The 26861-nt window shown below is 37.4% G+C and overlaps 1 protein-coding gene across 1 annotated transcript; it reads left to right on the plus strand.

The window, feature by feature from the left end:
• The first annotated feature begins 2861 nt into the window (after nt 1-2861).
• LOC100733018 (olfactory receptor 52K1-like) lies at nt 2862-4267 on the plus strand. The gene is made up of 2 exons (XM_013147571.2): nt 2862-2936; nt 3245-4267. The coding sequence occupies exons 1-2, from the start codon at nt 2862-2864 to the stop codon at nt 4265-4267; spliced, it is 1098 nt and encodes a 365-aa protein (XP_013003025.2).
• The last annotated feature ends 22594 nt before the right edge of the window (nt 4268-26861 follow it).

The following is a 26861-nucleotide window of genomic DNA, read 5'->3' on the forward strand; positions in this document are numbered from 1 at the left end:
TTAAGATAAAAGAGGACATAACAAAGCAGATAAGAACAGAACAATTTAAGGAACACAGTATTTCATCACAAGACAACCTGATATAACAGTAGCTACCGTGATGTCTCTTTCCTTGAGCATATCTTCGTGTACAATAGAATCAAACATAACAAAATAATATAAAACCATTGAAGAGAATGAAAATATTACAGGGCATTCAGAACCAAATAACAGAAAATGAACAGTTGTTACTATATTATCTCATTGTCCATAAAAATTTGTTTATACTACCACATCTAATAAAATCCAATAAGATATTACATGATAGAACCAAAGAACAAAAGTATGGCAGGACTTCAAAACAAGATGAAATTAAATCAGCACTGGCTATTATAATGTCTTGTTTGGGCATTTGTATTCATGCAATGTCTTTTAAATAATCTGCCTAATCATGAACCATAGCTTCATTGTTTAATGTTTAATAGTTTTGTAATTTATCATTTTTGGAAGGTAAAATACTCTTTTTTCAAATTTTCATTAACATTAATTAGAGGATTTTTATGCCCATATCTTGTACTCTGAATAACTACTTTAAAGACAATGTGCCATGTATTAAATATTATTATTCTCCTATAATCTTGTCATGAAATTTTGTTTTACCTTTTTTCTATAAAAGAAAAAAAATATTCCTTTGTCATAGGTTTATCTTTAGGGACTATCCTCCTATTGCATTTAATTATAATGTTATCTAGAGTCTGCCAACGTGAGTCATTGATATTTATTTTTATTTGCACAGAATTTTATAAATTCATTTAAGTAGAAATAGCCTATGCACATAGCTGGGTTTTGGACTTGTATATATACAGAAAAAAAAAACAGTAAAAGCTGATGAAGTCAGATACATTTTTAGCTTATTTTTAAATGTATTTATTTGTTTACTAATGTAAATATTTGTTTTGTTTTATTTATCACTTATTATATGCCCACTCCATTTCAAACATGATAGAAGTCATTGTAATGTAAGATTTGGGGTAATTGCAGATTCAGTGAGAGAGGAGGACTAGGAGGAAGGATTATTGTCAGGACCGTCTGGAAACCAAGAAGAAAGACATGAAAGAATTCAAGTGTTCTGATCATTGTTAGATTCATGACTTTCTGCAGAGGAAAGCTACATAAGTGTTGTAAGTTGTGCCTATACTCAATAGTGTCTGCGCTTTCTGCTTATGAACATTTTCATGAATGTATTATTTTCATAAGCCATCTAATTTGCCATTCACTCTCCTCTGCTCTTGCTTCCCTCTGACCAAACACTCACTAATGTCTTTCTACTGTGCCTGGCTATAGGAAGAATTCATACATCAGGAATTAGATCAAATCTGACTCTCAGAAGTCTTATTTCTATTTAGCTTTTTGTTGTTTATGATTTCAGTTGCTCTTCTGCATTTTGCAGTGGCCTTGGTAAAGTGCTTCACAATTTTTGAATACATTTGCTTCCTATAAACTTATGTAAAAAACTATCTGCCCACAAATGGAAATAGAGAGGGGTGTGGGGCACCTGGAATGAAAGAGACTGTGAGAAGAGTGAAGGACTGCAGATGAGACCTCAGAGAGCACTGAAAGACAAAGCTATGGACCTGGGAATGAAGGTTGGGAAGGGAAAGATAGATTGAGGCTAGGGACAGCTATCATTATCATTATCATTATCATTATCATTATCATTATCATTATCATTATCATTATCATAATGAATCATCATCATCATCATTGCCATTATCATTATTATTTTTAGGATGCTCATGAACAGCAGTAGGAACTCTGATTCTGTCTTGGGCATGATCACCCCAGAAGTAAGAGTGTGATAAGATTCACACATAGTCTGATGATGATGCTTGTGAAACAAGCCCACATTTCTATCGTCTCACAGAGTCTACCCATTGTTCCACTTCTGGGTCAACAGAAGGTCCAATTTACCCAGTCTAAAAAAATGTTGGGTGCTGTACACTATTATTAACCTTTGGTCTGCACTGTGGTATTTTTATTTTAGATTCCATATATAGGTAATACCACAGGGTTTTCTTTCTGTGCCTGCTTATTTTACTTAGTAGAGTTTCTGGCAAATCCATTGTGTTGTCCCAAATGTCAGGATCGCCTCCTATTTTAAGGGTGACATACTCTTCAGTCTTTTTTTCACTGTCTTTTTCCATCTCTGCTGTTTCTCTCTCTCTCTCTCTCTCTCTCTCTCTCTCTCTCTCTCTCTCTCTCTATCTATCTCTTTCCCTCTCTCTCTCTCTGTCTTTCTCTCTCTCTCTTCTGTCTCTATCTGTCGCTCTCTCTCTCTATCTCTATCTCCTATGTACAGTTTCTTTATTTGTACTGAATCCCTGAATCAGCTTTAAATTTACCCTGCCTTTCCCCAAGATCCTCCAAAATTAGCAAAGACTGAACAGTCTCAGAATCTCTAAGATTGCTTAGCCTCATCTCCTGGGAGTCTAGGCAACCTCCAGGGTCAATTGTACACATAATGTTAGCAGTAACTCATGTATGTGGTACAGAGAAGCAAAATGTCGAAACCCTGAGAGACATTTCTTTCGTTTCTTAAATTGCCACTTGATGGATCCTGAGTGCCTGACAGTGAGGAGCAAAAAGATGCAGGACCATGAGTGTGCTCATGCATACAGATGCTTGCTGAAATACACCTGCACACATATGTATCCACTCACCTGACCACATCCAAAGCAGGTGTGTGGGCCAAGTGTCCTCTCCACGCCCAACTTTCAGGTGAGTGTTCTCTGTGAGGGTGGGTTTCAGATTCACATTCTAGCAGGCTGTTCTCTGAGCTGCAGCTTTGAAGGACCAAACTGCTTACTTCACTCTTCATCACCATGGCAAAGCTCTCATCAGGAAATATTTGCTCTCTCTCAGATACTATATCTGCTAAAAATGTGCAACTTTTGGATGTAAGATTTTATTATACACTTTGAAGCTATCTTAATCAATATCCCTTTGTATTTCTGACCATTTTCATTTTGCATACTTCAAGTTAGGTTTTATAGTGGAGGGTACTTTACACACAAATGTAGGATATCATTTTATTATCAAATATATGCTCATAGATACTGATGGTGTTATACTGCATTATTACAATTCATGTTGCATCATATTGCTGTACTATATAACACAGTTACGACTTCAGAATCATTTTTGTTTATATTAATGTTCCAACCCCTGTTTTCCAGCTTGAAACTCTTGACATTTTAAATTGAAGCTCAGATACTTTTTTCTGCTCCCCTCAGGTACTTCACTAGGTACCACCATGACCACTTGCAATGCCACTGGCCATCCATCATTCTTCATCCTCCAAGGAATCCCAGGAATGGAAGACAAACACAGATGGATCTCGATCCCCTTCTCCTCCATTTACTTCATCACTGTGCTGGGAAACTGCACCATCCTCTTCACCATCTCCACAGAGCGCTCCCTGCATAAGCCCATGTTCCTGCTGCTTTGCTTGCTGGCCCTCACAGACCTGGGCATGTCCACAACCACCATTCCTAAGGTGCTGTGCCTCTTCTGGTTTGGTCAGAGTAAGATTACCTATGAAGGTTGCCTGACCCAGTTGTTCTTCATTCATTCCATTTCTGCTATGCAGTCATCTGTCCTGACCACCATGGCCTTTGACCGCTATGTGGCCATATGCAAGCCCTTGCACTACACCACCATCCTTTCCAATAGCCGCATTGGGCTCATTGGCCTGGGGAGTTTGGTGAGAGCCATGCTTTTTATTCTCCCCATGCCCATCCTCCTCCAGCACAAGCCCTTTCATGCCAATCGTGCCATTCAGACCACCTATTGTGAACACATGGCAGTGGTGAAGGTGGTGTGTGTGGACACCACTGTCAACCGCATGTATGGCCTGGTGGTGGCTTTGCTGGTTGTTGTGCTAGACATCTCAGCTATTGCTTCATCCTATGTGCTAATCATCCAGGCTATAATGCGCCTCTCTTCCAAAGAAGCTCACCACAAAGCAGTCAATACCTGCACCACACATATCTGTGTCATGTTGATCTCTTACACGCCCTCACTTTTTTCTTTTCTTACTCATCGCTTTGGCAGAACAATTCCACCCCATGTCCACACGATTCTTGGAAACCTCTACTTTCTTGTACCTCCAATGCTCAATCCTATTATTTATGGAGTAAAAACCAAGGAATTTCGGGAGAAAGTGACCAAATACAGTTTCTGGGTGAAGACACTCATAACTGTTTCCCATGGTCAGAAACTTGTTTGATAATCCAGCAACTGTGAATATGATGAAGAAATGTTGAGTGTGTACAGTTTGGGGGAAATTTGTCTCACACTAGAAGTATGTGATGCTGATAGGTTAGATACCAACTATGTTTATTTTTTGGACAGAAAAGCTAACACATAAGAACTTTTTGGGCTCAATAATTTCAAAACAAGGTAGTTATCTTCTGTGAAATAAAATAATGGTACCTGTTCACTACATCTGGTTAGGCAAATTATACATGATAAGATACCAAAAAGTATCTTGAATATCACACAGTGACCTTATGTAAGATGGGGTAGAATATTCCCATATGGAAAGAAGGAAGAATGTAAGAGCAAAAAAATACCACCAGGAAGTGGTAGAATACTACTGATTTTGCTGAGGCAAGGCCTAGGTGCATGTGGTTATGGGTGTGCATTTGTATTTGTATTTGTACTGTATTTCTATTTGTATTTGTGCATTCAAGGGTTAAGATGAAAGGTGGAGAAGATTGTTGTGGAGGCTGAGATAATACAGGGAAATTTAAAAATTTAATTTGGAGTTACTTATTACCTCCACTGCTGAAGCGTTATCAATGGAAATCAGGATTCCCTGTTTCCTTATAAGCCCAAAGACTATGTATGGGAAAGCATCTCCATTTTCCAGAGAAGCTTCAGAGGGAAGAGAGAAAACTGGTAAGCTTTTAGGTTTAGAAATCTCACATGCATATCAACTATATTCGTACTTATAAAAACTGGAGTCATCACTTGTGCTGGTCTTAATTCTAGCATCTGACAAGGCTTTCCGGTTTGAGTTTGTTTTGAAAAATTTTTATTTTATTTGTACATGTTTGCAGTTCATGTAGTTTACAGTCATCTTGGGGAATGTTTTCATGCACATATTACAGCATGTTTATTTTTATTCTCTTCCCCTCACCCTTCCTCCTTCAGGTCCCCTATTCCCTTTTTCATATTTGTTGATATTGTCACAACTCATGCTATGGCGTCTACAGTTTACATTAACTGGGGTTACTAGGTTCCTATACATGGCACATCTTCATTTTTATTTCCCCTTCTCTTTCTCCTTACCACTTGTCCTGTTCCTTTGGACCACATAAGACTCTCTTGTCAAGAAGTAAGTATAAGAATGTTTTTGTTCAGGGTCACAGCTACATATTATTATTATTTTTTTTACCATAAGTGATCATGAAATAGTTTATGTAAAGATTGTTAGTGTAGGGTTGTGGTGGTACACCCCTGTAATCCTAGCACTCAGAAGGCTAAGACAGGAGAATTTCCACAAGTTTAAAACCAGCCTGGGCTGCATAGCAAAACCTTGTTTCAAAAAAAAAAAAAAAAAGATTGTTAATGTAACATCCTATGTGACTGAACACAAGACCAGGACTTCTTTTGGGATTAATAAAAGATCTATCCCTTTGACTCATTACACAGGATTATTTTTCTTAAAATTTCCAACTTTTAACACCAAATCAACACTAATATTTATTAAGAAAAATTAATTTCCACAATTACAGCTAGTTCAGATAATCTCAGAGAATATTGTTTTTGTTTTTGTTTTTTCTTTTTTTGAGACAGGATTTTGCTTTGCAGTGCAGGCTGGCATTGAGCTCACTTTGTAGCTCAGGCTGGCCTGAAACTTGCAATGATCCTCTTACCTCATCCTCCCAAGTGCTGGGATTACAGGCATGTGCCACAACTTTTGGTTCAAAAGATATTCTTTAAAACATATTTTATTTTATTTTTATTTTGGGAGATGTACAGGGAACTGAACTCACAACCAGAAGCAGAGGCTTGTGATACTGAACTGTATCCCTGGCCCCAAAAGGTATTTTAAAGATTAATAGAAGAGTGTTATGTAAGGTTATGGTCACTAGTCGGGAGAGCAATGGGAGACAGGATGATTATAGTATGCTATGCACCTGTATTGTACCAGTATTTCTGAATGAAACCCACTATTCTACATAACTAAAGATAACTAAAAAAATCTCTTACAAACAGATGATCTACAGATGTATAGCGTTCTCATCCTTTACTTTTCAGAGTCTTATTTTTCACACAGAACAAAACAAGGCTATCCTTATTATTAATTTGTTATTCATTTGTTGTTGCTGTTATTGAAGAACTGTATATTTTATAGAGCTGGCAAGTGTGGTAAAGCAAGTAATGGAACATAAAGATCTTCCTTTCGTTTCTGCAAAGCTATCCAGTATTTTATAGTTTTAGCTAAAATTTGTTGTTTTAAAAAAATATGACCAGGCGGAGGGTAGATATTGAATGTAGTAAAGTTCATTTAAATGGTTGCTATCATGAGAATGGGGAGGAGTCCCGGAGGTCCTGCAAGTACCACTACCTGCAGTGGAAGAAAACCTCATCAAAATTTGGAGGGTTTTGATGTTAACTGTGCAATGTCAATATCAGTCATAACGCAGCAGACCTATCTCATAAGCAATCTCATTTCAACTAAACTCTTTTTTGAATACACAAAGTTTGATCATAGAAAGTTTAAGCAATATTTGGAGAATGACAAATGAACAAGTATTTGAATCTGAATTGAGTTTCCTCTGTCTTATTTAATTTGAATTGTCTTCCATTTGCTTAAATATATTAATAGTAAAATAATTTTGTTGAATATATTTGTGTCTGTACATGATATGCCATTTGTTATTCTATATGTCATATGTTATTTTCCAGGAACAGAAAGCATTGTGACCTCTTGTCCACTAACATACAACTTCTTTAGTTACTCTGAAATTCTAAAAACTGAGACATTAACTTTTTGGTCGATATTATAGCTTGGGGATCACTAAAAATTGAAGATTGACTATATTAATTTTTAGCAAATTGCTAAGTGAGAACTTAAGAAAAACAACGCACCCTTGACATAAGATCATTATTTTTTATGTGTATTCTGTGGAACAAGATGTATAGTGAAAATAAACAACATTGGTAGAAAAACAGTTTTCAATTTATATACATGGAAATCCATTATTTTAATTTTTTGTTTGTTTAATAATGTCTCTTAGTGACGGTTCTATAGCAGCATGAGGATCTTATTTTTGAAAAGCTTTATAGTTTTTCATGGTAAGTTTGTTAACAGATATTTAAGCAATCACCTTTTGATGGACAGAGATTTGTTGTAGCTTTTTTTTTTTTTAAATCAGGAATTGAACTTAGGACCTTGTTATTGCCAGACAGGAGTTTGTGCCACTGAGCTATATGGCAGGTCCAGTTTTTGTTGTTTAAGAAAACTGCATGCTCATTTTGTTATTTTGGGCAAACTATTCCTGAAGAATAAATATGCCCAAATAGTTATTAAACAAAAAAGCATACGTAATCATTTGTTTGTTTGTTTTCTGTCTGTTTTGACATTTGAGACAAGGTCTTACTATGCAGTTCAGGTTGTTCTTGAGCTCAGTCTGTAGCCCAGGCTGACCTCAAAATCGCAGTGATGCTCTTGCTTCTGCTCCCAAGTGCTGGGACTACAGGGGTACACTACAATGCCTGCCAAGTATTTGCAATTTTTATGTTTCTTTTTCTTTTTTCTTCTGTGTTGCTGGGTTTGAAATACAGGGTTCCCACACATGTAGTCAAGAACTCTTCCACTGAGTTACCAGCTTAGCCTTTACTTTTCTATTGCATGCAGCAGTTTTGCCTGGTTATTAAAATGCACAACATTAAAAGTACCCATTAAAATATAATGTGTAGATTGTCAACATATCATCAAATGACTATAATGTTGTGCATGTGCATTATAATGCAGAGTTGATGCATCAAATCCCCCAAAATTAAGTAGTTTAAAACAATGCAGTTATTGTTAATGGTGTTGTTCCTACTGCATGTCTGCTTAAACTTAGTCCATGCAGGAGCTATATGAATCTTTAAGAATGCCCTTGGATCATTTCAGACTTAAAATATAGATTCTGATTTTCTCTGATATGCCACATATGATTTCACAAGTAGATCAGTAGATGTAAAGCTCTGTGCACCTGGTATGTGGTCACTGACTTTTCAAATGCATTTATTTCTATTTCAACTAGAATATTGAATCACCAATAACATTCACATGGAACAAATATTTATTCACAGTTGTTTTGAAGCTCTGTTCTGTATATTAGTATATTCCACAGAGAATCAGAGTGCTTAAAATTCCACCTATGAATTACACTGTCAATAGTATACTGTTGATGAAGATGAGTGACTGGCATGTAGGATGCCCTAACCTACAATGCATCTTGATTTTCTTTCATCCAAATATTTTTCTGAAACAAATCTACATGTTTTTTTCCATCTTGGCTTCAGCTTTGCAGAAGACTCAGATGAAGTCAAATCATTGAGAGTACTTGTTATTTACACTGCAATTTTGTGTGTTTGATGAATATGAACACAGCTGGGAAGGTACCAGGGTCTCTGTGGCATCAGCACATCCCTGTTAGACACACACAGAAAGGGACATTTTAAGAGTGCTCTAATGTAATTCATAGTTCAAAGTACAATCCTATATGCAGAAAGGAGAAAGCCAGAAAGGAATGAATAAAGGAAGGGAGACAGAGTCAGGAAACCACTTTCTGTGGCCCACTATTTCTGCAATCCAGCTAGCTGGGTTGTTGGGTCAGTGCACTGTCAGTTGTCCTCAGTGTTCATTCTATCCCAGGATTATTGCTGGGACTCATAGTCTATACATTTCCTCTGCACAGGCATTTTATTACCTTGCCTCATATTTCCTTCATCTTTAAACCATAGATGACAGGAAGAACACTGAGAGTAGGATAAAGTAGAGATTGGCAAGGAGGATGTAAGTATGAGGTAGAATATGTGACCAACGTGGTGTGTAACAGAAGAAAAGAGTGTAAGCACATAAGTGATGAGGGTGACAAAGAGGTAGGCTGAGCAGGTGCCGAAAGCCTTGAAGGTGGCATCTTTAGATTTAAGACTCATTACAGCCTGAAGGATGAGGGCGTAAGAGAACCCAGTGAGCACACCCCAAGCAAATCACAAAGAGTCCATACATATGATTGGGACTGGTGTGGTTACAGGTTATTTTCACCACAATTGTGTGGTACAAGTGTGTGTGAGGAATGACCATGTGGCAGAAAGTCAACTGTTGAAGCAAAAAGAGGCATGGGCAGCATAAGAATCACAGCCTTGTTTACAGGCATCAGCCCCAGACACTCAACTGGAGAATGGTTCAGTATTGTGTTGTAGCTCACACACAGCCACAAAGTGATCAAAGGCCATCACAACAAGTAGAGCTGATCATATCACAGATGCTCCATGGGTGAAAACATCTCTGTGCAACAGGCTTTGGTAGTCATGTCTCAATCATTGAACCAAGAGGGCACAGGAGCTTGGATATCAGAGCTAGAGTGGATATAAGGTCAGCCCCCATCAGCAGAGCGAAAGAGCAGGCACATGGGTGTGTGGAGTCTGAGCTCTGTGATTACCAGGAAGAGCACAGCACCACTGCCAATGAGGGTAGCCAAAAGGTAAAGGAGAAAGGAACTGACAGCCACAGGGCTGTGATACTAAGCCAGGTATGCCCATCAGAGTGAAGGTGATGAGGATGGGATGGTTGAAGATGAGGATGCCAGTGAATGTCATTGGCTACTGAATGAAGTTCAGACACCTGCCAATGAGACATGGGTGGTGGAGGTTTTGTTTCTAATGATTTTTTTTGAGTTGGAGCCAGAAAAAAAATGACAGAATGCCTCTTTGGAATCATGTAACCTACAGTTTGGTTTTAAATCTGTCTCTAAACATCTTTATTGTTTTCACAATAAAATCTTCATGGGGTTTTACCTTCTTTTCTTCATATGGGATATTATAGTGGATCTTTATTCTCAACTCTCTCAGCTCCACAATATGACAAACGTTTTCTGAAATTATGAGTAAGAATAGATTCTTTATCCTTGAAGAAACAGTAAAAGTGCCTGAAGGAAGAGCCATGATATTTTCACTGGGAGACCTCTGATACATATGAAGAGAGGAAATATTCTTCCTCACCCCTTGTTCCAGGAGAGTGAAGGTCTTAGGGGAAATATCTCTTGAGTTTTTCCTTTAATGTGTGGTCCTTCTTGCAGAAATTCACTCCCTGGAGATGATTCCTTTCCTCTCCCTGAGCTTTCTGTTTGTCAAGGCAAAACTATGCAAGATTTAATATGCATGTAAGAATGCTATCTGGTAGCTTTCTCCCCATCTCCTAAACTATGCATAAATGCTGGGCAATTCTTGGAGATTTTTAAATCTGATTTTTATATCTTTTCCAGTATAATTTGACCTTTAGGGTAGACTTTGTTATTTTTAATCATAAGGTGTTTACCGCAAATAGGTCCTCCAGGCTACATAAGGGTTTATTCTTTCATCCCTAGAATTAAATAGGTACAATTTTTTTTCTCCTTTCAGGGGTTGTAGAATTCATTAGGGACCTGGGCTTTTCTTTGTTGATAAATGTATAATTACATTTTCAACTTCAATGACTGATATTGGCACATCTAGAATTTTTGTATCTTCTTGATTTTTAGTTTTAGCAATTCTAATGTATCTATGACATCTGTCCATTTCTTCTGTGTTTTCCATCATATTAGAATACAGTTTTTCATGGTACGTGTTGCTTTCCTGGATTCCTGTAGGATCAGTTGTGATTTTTCCACTTTCATTCGTAATTTCTCAAATTTGTGTTTTTTCTTTCTTCTTTTTGATGAGGTTCTCTAATGGTTTATTAATTTTATTTATTCCTTCAGAGCACAAACTTACTGATTCATTGATTCTTTGCATTGTTTTCTGTATTGCATTAATTTCTGCTTTTCTATTCATAATTTACCCTTGTGCTAACTTTAGTTTTGATTTGTTTTTCTTTTCTAGATGTCTGAGTTTCAATGTTAGGTTGTTTATTTGAATTCATTCTGTTTACCTGATCTGTAAGTTCATCGTCTCTATAAATTTCCTTTGTAGGACTGCCTTGATTGCATCTCATAATTTTCTGTATGTTGTGTTGGCATCATCACTTACTCCTATATACTTTCAAATTTCATATTTAATTTCCTCTGTGACTCACTGTTCAGAGTGGTATTGTTTAATTTCCACTTGTAGTTTTTGTGGTTTCCTTTATCATTGATTTCCAGTTTAATTGTGTTATGATCAGACAGTATGCATGGGATGATTTCATTTCCTTTGAATTTACTTGAACATGTTTTGTCTGATAATATTTGATTCATTTGGAGAGCATTGCATGTGCAGCTCAGAAGTATGTGCATTCTGATGTTTTGGGGTGAAACACTCTGTAGACATCTACCAGATATATTTATTCAAAGACTTGGTTTAATTCTAATATTTCTTTGTAGATTTGTTGTCTAGTTGATGTATCCATTTGTGAGAGTGGAATATTAATATCCCTCAGTACAACTGTGTAAGTTTTTATTTGATTTTTCTTATCAGTTGATATTTGTTTTATGTAGTTGGGTGAGCCTGTGTTTGCTGCATAAATATTCATGACTGCCATTTCTCCTTCTCGGAGTTTTTCATGATGAATAGTGATCTTCTTGTCTCTTTTGATAAGTTTTGGCTTAAAATTCACATTGTCTTCAAGTATAATAGCTACCCCTGCTTTTTTTCTGGGTTCCTGTGGTATGGAGAATTGTTTTCCATCCTTTGACTTCTAGTCAATGAGTTTTTTTTTTTAAGAGGGAGTTAAACATGTTTCTTGAATGCAGCATATTTTTGGATCTTGCTTCCTGACCCATTCTGCAGGCTGTTTCATTTGCTAGGTGAGGTGAGACCATTTGTATTGATGGCTTAACTGACATATATTGGCTTTTATTTTTCATGTTGTCTCTGTGGTTTGTTAGCTGTCTTTCTGCTCTGCTTGGTGGCTTCTTTCTATTGGTGATCCTGTGTTTGTGGTCTTTTTAAAAAAAACATCTCTTTCTAGTATGTCTCTCAGAGCATTCTATAAAGCTATAGATTTGGTGGTCATAAATTTATTCAGTTGTTTTTGTCAGGGAAGTTCTTATTTCTCCATCAATTTTGAAAGATACAATTGTGGAATATAACAATCTGGGTTGAAGATTGTTTCCCTTTAATGTTTGAGATACTTCTATCCAAATTATTCTTGATTTTAGGGTTTGTATTCACATGTCTGCTGTGATTCTTATGCGCTTTCCTTTCTAAGAGACACATTTCTTTTCTTTAGATTTTCTTTTAATATTTTGTTCTTGGCCTGAGTTTGTGGAATTTTGATCATTATATGTTTTGGTGTAGGTTTATTTTTATCATGGCTATTTGGAATTCTTTATGCCTCATTTATTTATATATCACATTCTATATCCATGTTTGGGAAGTTTTTCACCATTATTTCTGTAAAGAATTTTTAATGGCTTTTGTGCTGTCTCCAGCTTTCTCACTGATTCGCATCAATCACATGCTATTTGTTTCATCCTTTAGTTGTCAGGTTGATTTTTTTGTGGCCTCGTGCGATTTTTAGGATATCTTTCATTTCATAGGCTCTTGTTGCATTTAGGACTTCTAGATCTGACATTCTACGCTTGCCTTCATTCAATCTGATGCATACACGTTCAATGGAGTTTCTAATCTACTGCATTTCTGTTTGGATCTGTTTCACTGATTCCATTTCATGTCCATGTTTGGCATTAATTGTTTCCATCATTTTCCCGCGCTCCTCTATTTGTTTATCTGTGTCTGCTTTAATATTTTTATTTTGATAGTCATTTCTTTTTGTACCTTAGAGATTCTTTTTCTGTATCCACTTCCATTTTTTTTCACTTCTGTTATCATTTCAGACCTTAATTGACTTTCAATTTCCTCTATTTCTTTGTGTTCTGGACTTGTCTTGGATAGGCTGGGTGTTCTGAATTGAATTTGCCTTTTTCGTCTTGTCATTTTCTATTTTTTAAAGTTATTTTAAAAATTTTATTTAAAGAAAAAAACATAAAAAGAGTAGCAATAATACATCATTTCAAAAAAAACAGTAAGAACTCACTAGTTGATAAATTACATGTTGTCCTCTTAAAAATAGTTGTTTAAGTTACAAAAGTAAAGCATACAAAGTGGACATTTAAACAGTGAGACTGCAAACAGTTCTGTTCAACAAACCAACAAAAACTTAGTAATACGGTTATCAGCCTTACACACAAACATACATGCAGTTATACCCTTTAGAGCATTTTATTTTCCACTCTTTGTTAAAATAGCAGTTATATTTTTTGCGTTTTATTACTCCTACATTTGTTATTACTTTTTACACTAGAGACACAATGAGATATAGTAGCACAATTTATGATAGCTAAATCTTGGAAACAACCAAGAAGCACATCAACCACAGAGTGGCTGAAAAAGTTGTATTTTTATACAATGCAATATTTCTCAGCTGTATAAGGGATGATCTTGAGGCCATTAAATGGAGGCAACTTGAGACTATCCCATTAGTGAAATAAATAATAATCATAATTATAAATGTGCTTTTCTATTTTATTTTGTTTTCTGTGCTGATGTTTTTAGATTTCTAATGTTAGCTGCCCTCTTCACAGATGTCAAGGCTTTCCTAGAAGTCCATTCCTCAGGATGTTTCCTCTCACCAGCATTGCCCTACTCCTCTTGTCTCACATGATGCCAGGGACAGTGGGGGAAGCACAGAGCACAGGCATACACTCTATTCCCTGGCACTGCTGGCCAGGGACAATGGAGGAAGAACAGAGAGCAGAATCACACTCTATTCCCCAGCTCCACCATTAATCTTTGAACAACTAAAATTTGAGAGTCCTAAAATAAATGCTTTTCTTAAGGTTACCATAAAACTTCACATGGAATTTAAGCTGCCAGAATCTTTCACAGTTTTAAAACAGATCCTATTTAGAGTATCTTACTAGTTTTAAGTGAAGCATTCAAATACAAAAATAACGGATGATTCGTTGTCTAGATCTTTATTGATTCTGGAGCTTACAGGACATAAAGACAAGATGGGAATGATAATATTGTGGGAAGACAGGAGGTACTATTAAAGAGACAAAATTATGCCTCCTATGTTTCGGATATATTCTCATCTGTGCCTCACTTTTGAGCAAATTAAATATTTGTGTAGATTTGCAGATGAACTGATTTCACAAGTTCAGTGCCCATCAGTATTCTAACACCTGGTCATATCCTTCCAATCTTATAATTCTCACCCACTTTTTTTCATGGCATAAAAATCTCTGTCCTCTGTCCTCTTAACCTTCACATTGCTTGTTCTTAAGTCAGCATGCTGATTATTACAATATTTACAAAACGTTACATAATTTTAAGAGATCAGATCATCTATTTGTAATTATTCAACATTTTTCTTTTACTGGAAATTGAGGTCAAGACCTTGCTTTGCCAGGCAGGTGGTGTGTTACTGAGCTGTACCCCCAGTCCTAATTACCCAATTTTTATCAGACTCTCAGATATCAATTTTTCATTTACAGTTAATTTCGAGTCATTTTCAGAAGAAGAATAGTTCTTATGTCCTATATTTAATTTACAGATATAATCAGTAACCTTTCCCATTTGTCACAGGGAAAATAAACATAGGATAAAATACTTCAATTCTTGAGAAAAAAATTGCCAGACCTTGAATTGATAAGAAAGAATTGTGAAATACATTATCTCTTGGCAAGGTTGTCCCTAGCTCTATCCTTGAGGCCAGCCTCATCAGTGTTTAGGGAAGTCCTGTGTCTTGCTCTTAACAAGATTGATAGCTCATCTAACTAAATGCAATCCACCTCAGGAGCTAGAGGAGCCTTTTAGCCTTTTTAGTTTGTTGTGAAAAAATTATTTTTCTTTTTTCCCCACTTTACCTTTTTCCAGTAACTGACACTATGTTATGCCCTGCACGTTACTACATTCTGTACAAACAGATGAAATTTACTGTTATGAATTTCACTCCTCATGGACTAGACATCTTGAAATTAGAATGTGTATCAGGTCACCTTACTCCCCACTATGTTTCAAATTGTGTTTCTCTTCCCACTTTTAAAACTCAGGCCCCTTTGAAACATAAGTTGTCAGCTTATCCTACAGTTATATATTGTGTTCTTAGTCCTGTCTCCTCATCTAGCCATAGTTTTAGTACCTTTGTTGCATGTAGTTGTATTTCTTGGTGTCCTCACTTTCACTTCTTTTATAATGTTTGTCATAATTACTTAATTACAGAAACCAAACAGGACTTTTTTTTTCTTTTTTGATGCCAGGAATCAAACTCATGACTTGCATTTACCAAGTAGGCCACTAAGCTGTATTCCTAGCTCTGTCTTTTGTCTCTTGAATTCCCCACTTCCTATGGTCTTTTTTTTTAACCCACCTCAGCCCTACACAATATTGTTAATAATACACTAAGATATCTGTGCTACCTTCAGCGTCTTGTTTTAATGAATCCAGTCTCTTACACGCAGCTCACATTTTCCAAGTTTACTTTCTCCATAACCTTTTAGCTCAACTATTCTTTGACACCACAAGGTTTTTCTAGTCCATCAGTGCCAACACAGGATTTGCCTATTACCCTTTTACCTCTTCACAGATTATAAAACATTTTCAGCACTAAAATCACTTGCTTGTGTTTAGTCTGCACTTCTTTGTTCTCTTCCTTACAGTACTAATACAGAAAAGAAGCAATTCCAGTTGAACTCATGTCTGTCCCTTCTGCTCCTACACCTTAACAACTGGCCATAATTTCTAAGAGAGTTGAAACCATGACCTCTGGTTTTAATTTATCAACAGTCTTCAGGTGAGTTCTTAAATACTCAGGAACCATGACATATTTCTATCCACACTGCTACTCAAAGGGACATTTTGCTGTCTCTTTTTGATCTTCTAAACCTACCACCTCCAAATTAGATGATCTTTCTGTTTCCCAAGAAAAACAAAACAAATTCAAACAATCTGATCACTTCCCCAATACAAAAAACAACAACATCTGCTGAATTGATATCCAGACCTGGTGTCTTATTAAGATGAATGACTTACCATGTTTTCATTTAAAGCTTGTTCATCTCCTTCTGAAATGAGTCACATTTGTTGTCTCTCAATCAAAAGCTGCTTCAGCAATTACATCCCCTCTCCTGTCTCATTGTCATTCCCTCCCTCAGTGAAGTTTCCCCCTGTGTTCACTTGCACCATCACAGTAACTGGGATATCTTTAATGGTCACTTGTTCTACTGATGGAGAGCTTCATCTGTTTTTCTGTTTCTCCCTTGCCTACACAATTTTTATTGTCTACAGAACAGCCACATTATCTTTACAATTTTTGAAATTATAAAAATACCTTTGAAATTATAAATAACCATTTATGGCTTCCTTCTATATATAAACAATAACATCAGAGTGCTGTAGCATGGTAGACAGTGCCCTGTGCTACATACTTTCATCTTGGACACTCATGCTAATCATGATGATCAGGTTAGCACTTGGCTGAAGTTCACTGTTTCGACATTATAAATATCACTGTCACTCATTCTTGAACTGTAATTAAGATCTCACTCACACTTCATTCTTGATCATGTCACTCTTCTCTTAGCTTGATGGTCTTTGCGGCCCCTGTATTGCCTGTGCCTCACCATCCTTTATATTTTTCTATTTTTACTTTTCTACTTTATATTTTTAATGTTAAGTCTGGGAAAAATTCACTGCTCTTAATTTTTTATTTTAGTCATAGTAAATGACACAGCATATAAAAACCTCAGAGTCTTGCTATCTCGCCCAGGCTGTCTTGAACACTAGGTGGAAGGAATCCTCCTACCCCATCTTCCAAGATAACTGTGTGCCACCACTTCTGGCTCTACATGTCATGTTTTAAAACAAACTTCATTTCTAAATATCATATGAAAATAAAAAATAAAAATGATTCATAGTCTTGCTACATATCAGGATATTGAGGAGCTTAATGATCTTGATACCCAGGCTCTTCTGACTTAGAATGTACAAACTGGATCCTGGGAACTTACATTATTTAAAGCTTTTGGGGTAATTTCCCTATGTGATCATATTGAAAATAACCAGCCCAAGAGCTAAGTTAGAAGCTAGAGTTGCAAGGATGCATGAAGCTAGGTCCTCTTTTCTGTTTTGCTCTGTCTACTTCCTTTTGTTCCTTTGTTCCTCACCTGTCTTCATTGCTCTTGTTCAGTATGTTAATACAGTTTAATAAATGGCAATACAGTTTAATAAAGGTTACAGCTGAGATGTAAAAGAATTTATGGAGCAGGAAGGAACCAGTTTTTTGATACCAAGACATGGAAAATTTTATTTCATTTTATTTTTAAATTTATTTTGAAGAGAATAAAACCAAAGGAGAGAAAATAAGATGGAGTTAATCAAAACAAAAGGATGGACATAGTACATGACTTAAAACCAAAATACAAGGTGACCAAAAATAGTTACCATAGTGTCTTTTGTTATCTTCAAAAGAATTGCCCATATCATTGGGCATAATAAAATTGAATGCAACAGTAAGAACAAAATCAATAAAAACAAACCATTGGAGACATTATTGGACTTCAAAAGAAGATAATAGTCAAACAAGAATGGGTATCACAGTGAATCTTATTGTCTTCAAAGTAGTTACCTATATCCTCAGACTTGATACTATCAGACAAACTAAAACAGATTCGAATAAAATCAGTCAAGACAAGACAGTGAAAGCAATACAGGTCTTCAAACTAAGTTAATAGGAAATCAAAAATGATTATAGTATATTCTGCTTTCCTTGGAATAGTTGTCCAGGCCATCAAATGTAGTACAATTAGACAAACTTGAACAATATATAACTAAACTAAGCAGAGTGATGAAAACAATATGGGTTTCAAATCATGATACAAGATTAACAATGTCCACTGCCTTCCCTTTTTAGACAATTCCTCCCCTTTCACTTTCATATGGTACATTGTACATTTTATATTCCACTAACTCCTTTAGTTTTTAGATTAGGGAGGCAACCCATTATTGACCTAAGTGTTTCTGAACCTTTTGACCCCTGAGCATGATCTCAAGTTGTATTCCTTTTCCTACAAGAGTCTCAAGGTTTTCCTTCCTTATAGCTGAGTAGTTCTCCACTGTATAAAAATGTTATATCTTTCCAACCAATATGGAGCTGATGGATGAGCTACCCCCACTTTTTCTGGTTCCCTGTCACATAGAGCATTATATTTTCATCTTTGACTTTCAGTCCATAAATCCTCTTTCAGGTTAATTATTTTTCTTATATAGAGCATCTTGGTGGATCCTATCTTCTGTTCCACTCTGTCTGTGTTTCTTTTCATTAGTGTATGAAGGTCATCCATGTTAGTGATTATGGCCTACCTTCTCTGCAATGCTATTTTTCTGCCAGTGGTTGTCTACTTTCCCCATTCATTCCACTGTCTACCCCATTCAGTGTGCTCCCTCTGCCACTGTTCCTGAAATCATGTCTTTTTTTTCTCTCTCTCTCTCTCTCTCAAATGTCCTTCAGTGTTTTTCATAGGGTTGGATTCGTGGCCATGAACTCCCCTCCCCCAGTTTCTTTTTGTTATGGAAGCATCTTGTTTTTCCATTAATTTTGAGAGATAGATTTGCAGGGTACATGTTATTTTCTTTCAGGGTTTGGAATACTTCACTCCCAGCTCTTCTTGATTTGATGTTTTGTGTAGAGAAGTCTGTCACGATTCTGATCAGTTTGCCTTTACAAGTGATCTGTTTCTTTTCTCTGACAGCTTTTAATATTCTGTTCTTGTGTTGAATTTCTGGGATCTTGATTATTATATATCTGGATATAGATTTATTATGTTTATAGCTGGCTGGGGTTCTGTATTCCTCACTTATCTGAATATAATTTCCTTTTTCTATGTTGGGGAAGTTTTCTTTAATAAGCTCTGTAAATAGCTTTTATATTTAATTTGTGTTTACCCCTGCTTCTTCACTCACATTTTTATTCTTAAATTATAGTTCCTCTTGTCATCCTCTAACCCTTGTATCTTTACTTCCTGGTTCCTTGTTATTTTTAGAGATCTTTCCTTTCATAATCACAAGTTGCAAACCTGATTTCAAGGTTTGACAGTCTACCTTTAGTTTCTTACAAACAGTTTTGCAGATTTCAATGAATTTTTAAATTTCCTGCTAATCTCTCTTTTTAAAATTTTATTTAAGAGGAAAAAGAGAAAAACACAAAACAAAACAAAGCAGTGTAAGGGTACACGTAATACAGAACTACAAAAAAAAAAAAACCAGTAAGAAATCACCTGTTAATAGATTACATATTATCATCTTAGAAATAGTTGCTCAAATCACAGTATCAAAGAATACAAAGTGGACATTCAAACAGAGAGACTTCAAACAGCTGTGTTCAATGATCCAAAAACATTAATACAGTCAGCTATTTAACACCCCTAAACACACTTGCTGTTATATCCATTAGAGCTCTTTTTCCCCCCTCTCTTTTTTACAACAAAATTTACACATTTTGGATTTTATTACTCCTTAGTTCTTATTACTTTTTTGGGGGGGAGAGAATAAAGTCAAATATGGAAAAACAAAGCTGTCAGTCAAAACCAAGGATAGACATAGTACATTAATCTGTTTCATGTATTCTAAATTTTTTATATACTTAATTGAAGGTTTCCCTCCTGTTTCTATGCTCCTCTTTTCTTCCATCTGTGTCTTCTTCAGGGGTGCTTAGCATTTATTTTATTATTTTTCTTCATCTGATAATTGTGTATTCATCTCAGATGTCCATTTTTGGATCAGAACTTTGAATTTTGGGAGTCTGATTTTTATTAATTCTTTATATGGTTTAGACAGAAGCGCTTTGTCTGAGGGTCAGTTCACTAAGATTTTTTCCCTTTTTGTGGGTTTTCCTTGTACTATGCTGCAGATTTCTTTTGACGTGCAGAAACTTAATAAGAGGTGATCCTAATTATTGACTGTGGGAAGTATTTCCCATGAGGTATGAGTCTTGTTCATGAATTCTCTACCTACTCCTATGTCTCCAAGGTTTTTACCCAATTTGTCTTCCAGTAGATTTTTCTTATGTCTTCCTTTACTTGTATTAATATTTCTGTTTTAAGTTCTTTTGTAGTTTCATGAAGTTGTTTCTTTATGTCAGATGCTGTTGCTTCAGAAACTGCATGTGTGTAACTCCCGATCTCTTCTGTGTTTACCTCTCCTGTGCCAACTGCTTGTATTGGAGGCCAAAGATTGCCTTTTGTTTCTTCCTCTTGTTATGTGCCTGGTTTCTGGGTAGTGGTGTCCCCAGAACTTCCTGTATTGGTTATAATTACTCTGAGGTGTGCTGGCTAGGGATTTCTGCTTTCCCCAGTCTGCTTTTGACTACTAGAGTATAAGCAGGGGCAGGGCAGGCTGGACCTTCCCTTCTGAGCTGGTTAACCACTGGGAGTCTTCACCACATTAGTGTGTACCACACAGTTGGGGATGGTTGGAGATAGCTTTAGGGAAACCTCGTCCTCAGCTATTGGATTGCAATCAGGGGTGGGACTCAATCCAAGCAATTTTCAGCAGTCTGCTCTGCACTAGGAGTGAATGAAGCTGGTTGCACTTCTGGTTCAGGGCTTATTCTACCAGACTCCAAAATGTTTCCTGGCCTATTTCCCACTTCCACGAAAGGACTGAGTCCTTCACACTCACCATGAGCCCTTGCAGTTCTCTTGCTGCTGTTCCCCTACAAGACAATATCTTCCCACCAAGGCCTTTGGGCTCGCCACCACCCCCCCAACTTCACTGTGACCATGCATTTCTGGATTCCAATCGTGGTTTGCACACAGTGAGACCAGTTGCAGTGAGAGTGTGTCTTGCTTCCATCTTCTGTTTAAGTTTTTCTTTTCTATTCCTTTTACATCTTTTCTCTCTTTCTTTCTCTTTCTCTTTCTTTCTTTCTTTCTTTCTTTCTTTCTTTCTTTCTTTCTTTCTTTCTTTCTTTCTTTCTTTCTTTCTTTCTTGCAACTTAATTTCTTACTGGATTCTTTCCTTCTGGTCTTCTCCAGAATGCTGTATTCTAGCATCTGGGTATCTTCTCTCAGAGTAGCTTTTCACTTTCCTTATTGTTCTGCCAACTACCCAAAATCTCAAAAAATTTAGAGAAGGAAAATTCACCTTCGCCTCGAACAGTGAAAAGAGTCACTCGAGTGGAAACCATTTTAGATGGAGGGGGAAAAATAAAAAGATGTACAACCATTAAATGTAGCTATACTCAGGAAACAATGAGAAATTCATTGTAACATTTTTGTTAAGTGTATGGCGTCCTTAGAACATGGTCAGAAATGGAATTTTGACTGCTTTGTTTGTCTAGAAGACTTTCATATCCCTCTTTTTCTTGGCAAACTCGTGTTCAGCTCACCCATATCTTAACTTCTATTCTCTTTGCTTCATCATGGTTCCTATATCTGTGCTTCTCTTACATGACACTTAACTACATTTTCTTTCTCTCAAGAAGCTGATGTTTAGTAAGTACTCACTAAAGGGAAGGATTACTTACTCCACCTTGTCATATGTGATAAAATTTTTGCGCTGTTTTTCTCAGAGAGACTTTTCACTTTGCTACTTATTGTTCGGCCATCTTCCCAGAATCTGGAAAATTTTAGAGTAGTAAAATTCACCTTAGCTTGGAACAATGAACAGATGGGGAACAAACACAAGTGAAATAGAATCAGTGAGAGCTAATGGAAAACAATATAACTAAAAGATGAGGATGCAGGAGAAATTGTTTTAAATATTTAAGTCATAACTTACCTGGAAATGTTCCACTCTAATCTTACCAATCGGTTTTTTCCCCTAGTGATTAGAAGTTTCCATTTAAATCACAATGTGAATCTGCCTCCTTCATGCTCTGTGGGTCACTACTTCTCATTTTTGCCTGAGACTGGAAGAAAAGTGCATCCAAAGAAGCTCATTGTCTGCCCTGTTTGTCTTCCTGTGTTTCTTTTTTTACAGAACAGCACACATATAAGTGTTGTTGTTACAGCTGGCTCACCTCTTGTGCTGTATAAGGGAAAATTTGACCTCTATGGGTTTGGCTTTCGAGAACTTGGCATATCCATGACTCCCCAGGGTCAAAAGAAGGAGGAGATAAAAGGAGTTCATTAGAGCATCCCATAAGGCTTTTTATCCCAGTGGTAATATGAGCAAGACCCAGAGGAAAAGGGATCATTTTGATCATTAAGTTTTCATGTAATGCTAATTCTTTTCATGTGTGTACTGTTGTAACTCATCCCATTTTTGTAAAAATAAGAATAGTGTTCTGGTAACATTATTATCTTATAAAAACAGAGATTTCTATCATACTCTGGATTTCGTCTTTTGTTAGTAATACTATTATTTATTATGAGATGGTGGACATGGTTGTAATTCTTTGTAATAACCTAGCTCATATTTAGAAAAAATTTGTTTTATGTTAATAGTATGTTTTATTATTGGACAGTGGTTCTGTCCTTCTCAAATACCATATTACCTTAAGTCTTTATTAATTATAAAATTATGAGCCTGTTTTGCTGTAGCACCTGGCCATCGGTGTGCAGAGGAGGAGCTGGGCAGATCTGGGGTGCCCTCATCGGCCTCTCTGTGTGTCTGGAGGACTGTGGATATCTCTGCCAAGACTATTGGAGTCCCCCCAGGCTTCCAGGTGCAGTGAAGGGGAGAGGTGGGTTTGAGGCTTCTACATCAGCCTCCCCATCCCGGTTGCACTTGGAGAACTGCTGAGCTCCAGATGGGTGGGCGGGCCCACACTATCAGCCGAGCCCACCCTGTTGTATGGCCACGCCTAGCCATCAGTGTACAGAGGAGGAGCTGGGCGGATCTGGGGTGCCTGCATTGGCCTCTCCATGTGTCTGGAGGACTGTGGATATCTCTGCAAGCAGGGAGGGATCACAGGTTCCTGAGGCACAGCAGTCTGTGGTGAGTACCCTAACCCTGCTGGGATTGAAGAACTGTGCAGCTTCCAAGGGGCAGGTGGGCGCACAGTGTCCCTGAGGCCCAGCTTGTCTGGAACTGCAGAGTTCTGAGCAGGCAGAGGAGGGCCACTGGTTCTGCAGGCCCAATGGCTTGGGGTAGCATGGTGCCAGAGTCTCAGTAGCTGCAAACATAGAAGGGGATTTTCAACAGATCCTGAGGAAGCTTTCAAATAACACTTGAAACACAGAAATATAGGAAAATGACAAAACGAAAGACCAAATTACAACCTCAAACCTCCAGCCCATCTCAAGAAACCCTAGGAGCGATGTATATAGAAGAAAATATATCCCATCCACCTCATATATTGGACACAATAGCTACTAAAATTGACAAGCAACTCCAGGAAGCTTTAAAGAAATTCAAACTCGAAATAATCTCCCAGATAAAAGAAGAAATGATAAAAGAAATGAAAGAGATTCTAAATATATCTAAACAAAACACAGATAAAAAGTTGGAGAGACTAAACAAAAAGATAGAATCCCTAGATGAGCAATATAAGAAAGAAACAGAATATATAATGCATATGCACAGAGATATACAAGAAATAAAAAACTCCACTGAAAGTTGTAAAAACCGCCTTAATGAAAGTGAAGATAGAATTTCAGACCTTGAAGACAGGATTGCAGCTAGTGAACAGGAAAGGAAAGATCTTTTGAAAATAACAAGGAATCAGGAAACAAAAATTCAACAACTGCAAGATGATGCAAAGAAGAATCACATAAGAATGATAGGGATTAAGGAAAGAGAGGGAGCCAACATGAAGGATGTCAGGAGGATATTTAGAGAAGTAATAGCTGAAAATTTCCCAAGCATGGGATCAGAAACTGACATCAGGATCAGTGAAGCATATAGAACTCCAAATAGTCATAACCAAAATAAAACTACACCCAGACGTATAATAATCACCATCCCAGAAATCCAACACAAGAATAGATTATTAAAAGGCGTCAGAGAGAAAAGACAGATCACTTATAAAGTAAAACCTATCAGAATCATAGCAGACTTCCCAGCACAAACGATAAAGTCAAGAAGAGCATGGAGTGAAGTATTCCAGATCCTAAAGCAAAATGATTTCCAACCAAGACTGATATATCCTTCAAAACTATCATTCAAAATAGATGGTGCAATACGATACTTCCATGACAAAGAACAGCTGAAGAACTTCATGAACACCAAACCAATCCTGCAAAAAATATTGAAAGACAGTTTAGATACACAAAATAAAAAACCACTAAGCAAAGCAAATAATTAAACAGAACAGAAAGATAAAGATGCAACAGCAGAGAGATAACATTCCTACAATTAACCAGCATTTAACAGTAATAACCATTAATGTAAATGGTCTCAATGCACCAATCAAAAGAAACAGACTAGCAGAATGGATCAAGAAACAAAATCCAACCATATGCTGTTTACAGGAAACCCATCTAACCCAGAAGGATACTCACAGACTGAAAGTCAAAGGATGGAAAACAATTCTTCATGCAGCAGGAATCCAAAAAAAAGGCAGGAGTAGCCATTCTGTTTGCAGACAACGTGAACTTTAAACCAACAATGACCATAAAGGACAAAGAAGGTCACTACATACTCGTAAGGGGAAAACTCCAAGAGGAAGAGATAACTATCTTAAATATATATGCACCAAACTCCAGAGCACCCAGTTATATAAAGCAATTATTAACAGAAATGAAAACTCAAATTATCAGTAACACAATTGTAACAGGAGACCTTAATACGCCATTGACACCAAGGGACAGATCAACCAGACAGAAAATCAGCAAAGAAATAACAGAACTGGGACTTCCGGGAGAACATGGCGGACAGATAACAGCAACTACCGGAGGCTCTCTGAAAGAGTAGGCTCAGAAGCCAGGAATGGTGCGGACTAAAGAGACATAAGCAGGTGGAGATATGCTCTGCTGACTCAGGAACAAACTGGGCTGAGAGAAACCAACTTGGAATGCATTCCTGGTGCTAAAACAGGAACAGAAAAGCCTTGGTGTGGAGGCTGGACCCTGCGCTATTGTAAGCCGCGATTTGGGTTTCCCGCCGCGCGGCGGCTGGCTGCCTCTACAGTGGCTCGGCAAGGAGAGAGACGCGCAGAAGCTCTGAGAATGGCAATCTGCGAATGGCAGGGAGGCGTGCACTGACTTATGGTGAGGTGAGTAAGAGAAACTGACACTCTACCACAGTTTGACTCCAGTGGAGGACTTTTTGGGCCCGAGCAGTCCTGCGGGAGCAGGGCGCGGTGGTGACTCCAGCCACACATCCCCCTCTCGGGCGGGATTGGTGAAAAGTGCCTGGCCTGTGTGACGCTGCTGGCGGACCTGGTAGGCTGTCCCAACCCAGATCCCAGAGCCTGATGGTGGCCGTGAGGGGAGACATGTAGGCTGCCTGGTCCGTAACTCCCTGGTGCACAGCGGTGAGCAGGAACACCTAACTGGCGCAATTCGAACAGGCTGTGGCTGACTGGGAGAGAAGCTGGGCCTCTTATATAAGCTTGCATATATAAGGAACAGAGAAGAAGAGGCAGCATGGGAAGAGGCAGCAACAAAAAAGGCTCCTCGGCCCCCAATTCTGAAAAACAGGCAATAGCAGACACCGCACCAATACACATAAGGCACCATATAGAGAGCCTCATAGACCAATTCAGGAATGAAGTTATCAACGACCTGAAGCTAGAAGTATGCAGAATAGTTAGAGAAATGCTAAGTACCACCCAAGAAAAAACAGGTGGTGGAATGGAAGAACAGAAAAAAAGGGGAGAATTGTTTGATGGAGAAAACAGAGAAAGCATAGAATATGTGAAGCAGGTTCAAAGGGACTACCAAGATACTAAGAAGTCTATAGAAGACTGGCATAACAGCTTGAAAGAAACTAAGGACAGACTATCTGAACTGGAGGGCAGACTTGTAATATGGGAGAATGAAATGAAAAACTTCTTAAAAATAACAAAGAAACAAACAGCAATAATACAAAGACAAGAAGATGATAAGAGGATCCATAACTTAAGGATTAAGAACATAAAAGAAGAAGTAGGGACACAAACAAGTGAACTACAAAAGCTACTCACAGAAATAATCCAGGAGAATTTTCCTAATTTAGCAAAAGGTAAAGATACTCAGATGTATGAGGCACACAGGACCCCAGCTACCTACAACCCAAACAGAGCAACACCCAGGCATATAATAATAAAAATTCCAGAAATTCAATACAAGAACAGAATATTAAAAGCTGTAAGAGACAAGAAACAGACCACTTACAAGGGAACACCCATCAGAATTACAGCAGATTTCTCTGCATAAACCATCAAATCACGAAGAGCATGGGGGGAAATAATTCAAGTTTGAAAGATAATAATCTCCAGGCAAGATCGAGATATCCTGCACAACTGTCCCTGGAAATTGATGGAAAAACAAGGTGCTTCCAGGATAAAGAGGAACTGGGGGAATTTGCAACCACCAATTCAACTCTCCAGAGAGTATTGTGGGATATTCTAAAAAAAGAAAAATACAAAGAATCCAGAAATAATGGCAGAGAGGCCACAACGAATGGAGCAGAGAACAAAATGAAGAAGACAAACTGACAGCTACTGACAGAAAAAGAGCTCAACAGAAATGAGGCAGAGAAGATTGGATGAT

This window comes from Cavia porcellus, unplaced genomic scaffold (assembly GCF_034190915.1).
Source record: "Cavia porcellus strain 051 isolate PalLab524CR breed Dunkin Hartley unplaced genomic scaffold, mCavPor4.1 scaffold_9, whole genome shotgun sequence".
Lineage (NCBI taxonomy): Eukaryota > Metazoa > Chordata > Mammalia > Rodentia > Caviidae > Cavia > Cavia porcellus.

Coding starts and splice junctions, on each gene's coding strand:
- LOC100733018 (XM_013147571.2), top strand. CDS start 2,862: ATGGCAAAGCTCTCATCAGGAAATATTTGCTCTCTCTCAGATACTATA. Junction 2,937..3,244: donor AAAATGTGCAACTTTTGGAT/GTAAGATTTTAT, acceptor TTTAAATTGAAG/CTCAGATACTTTTTTCTGCT.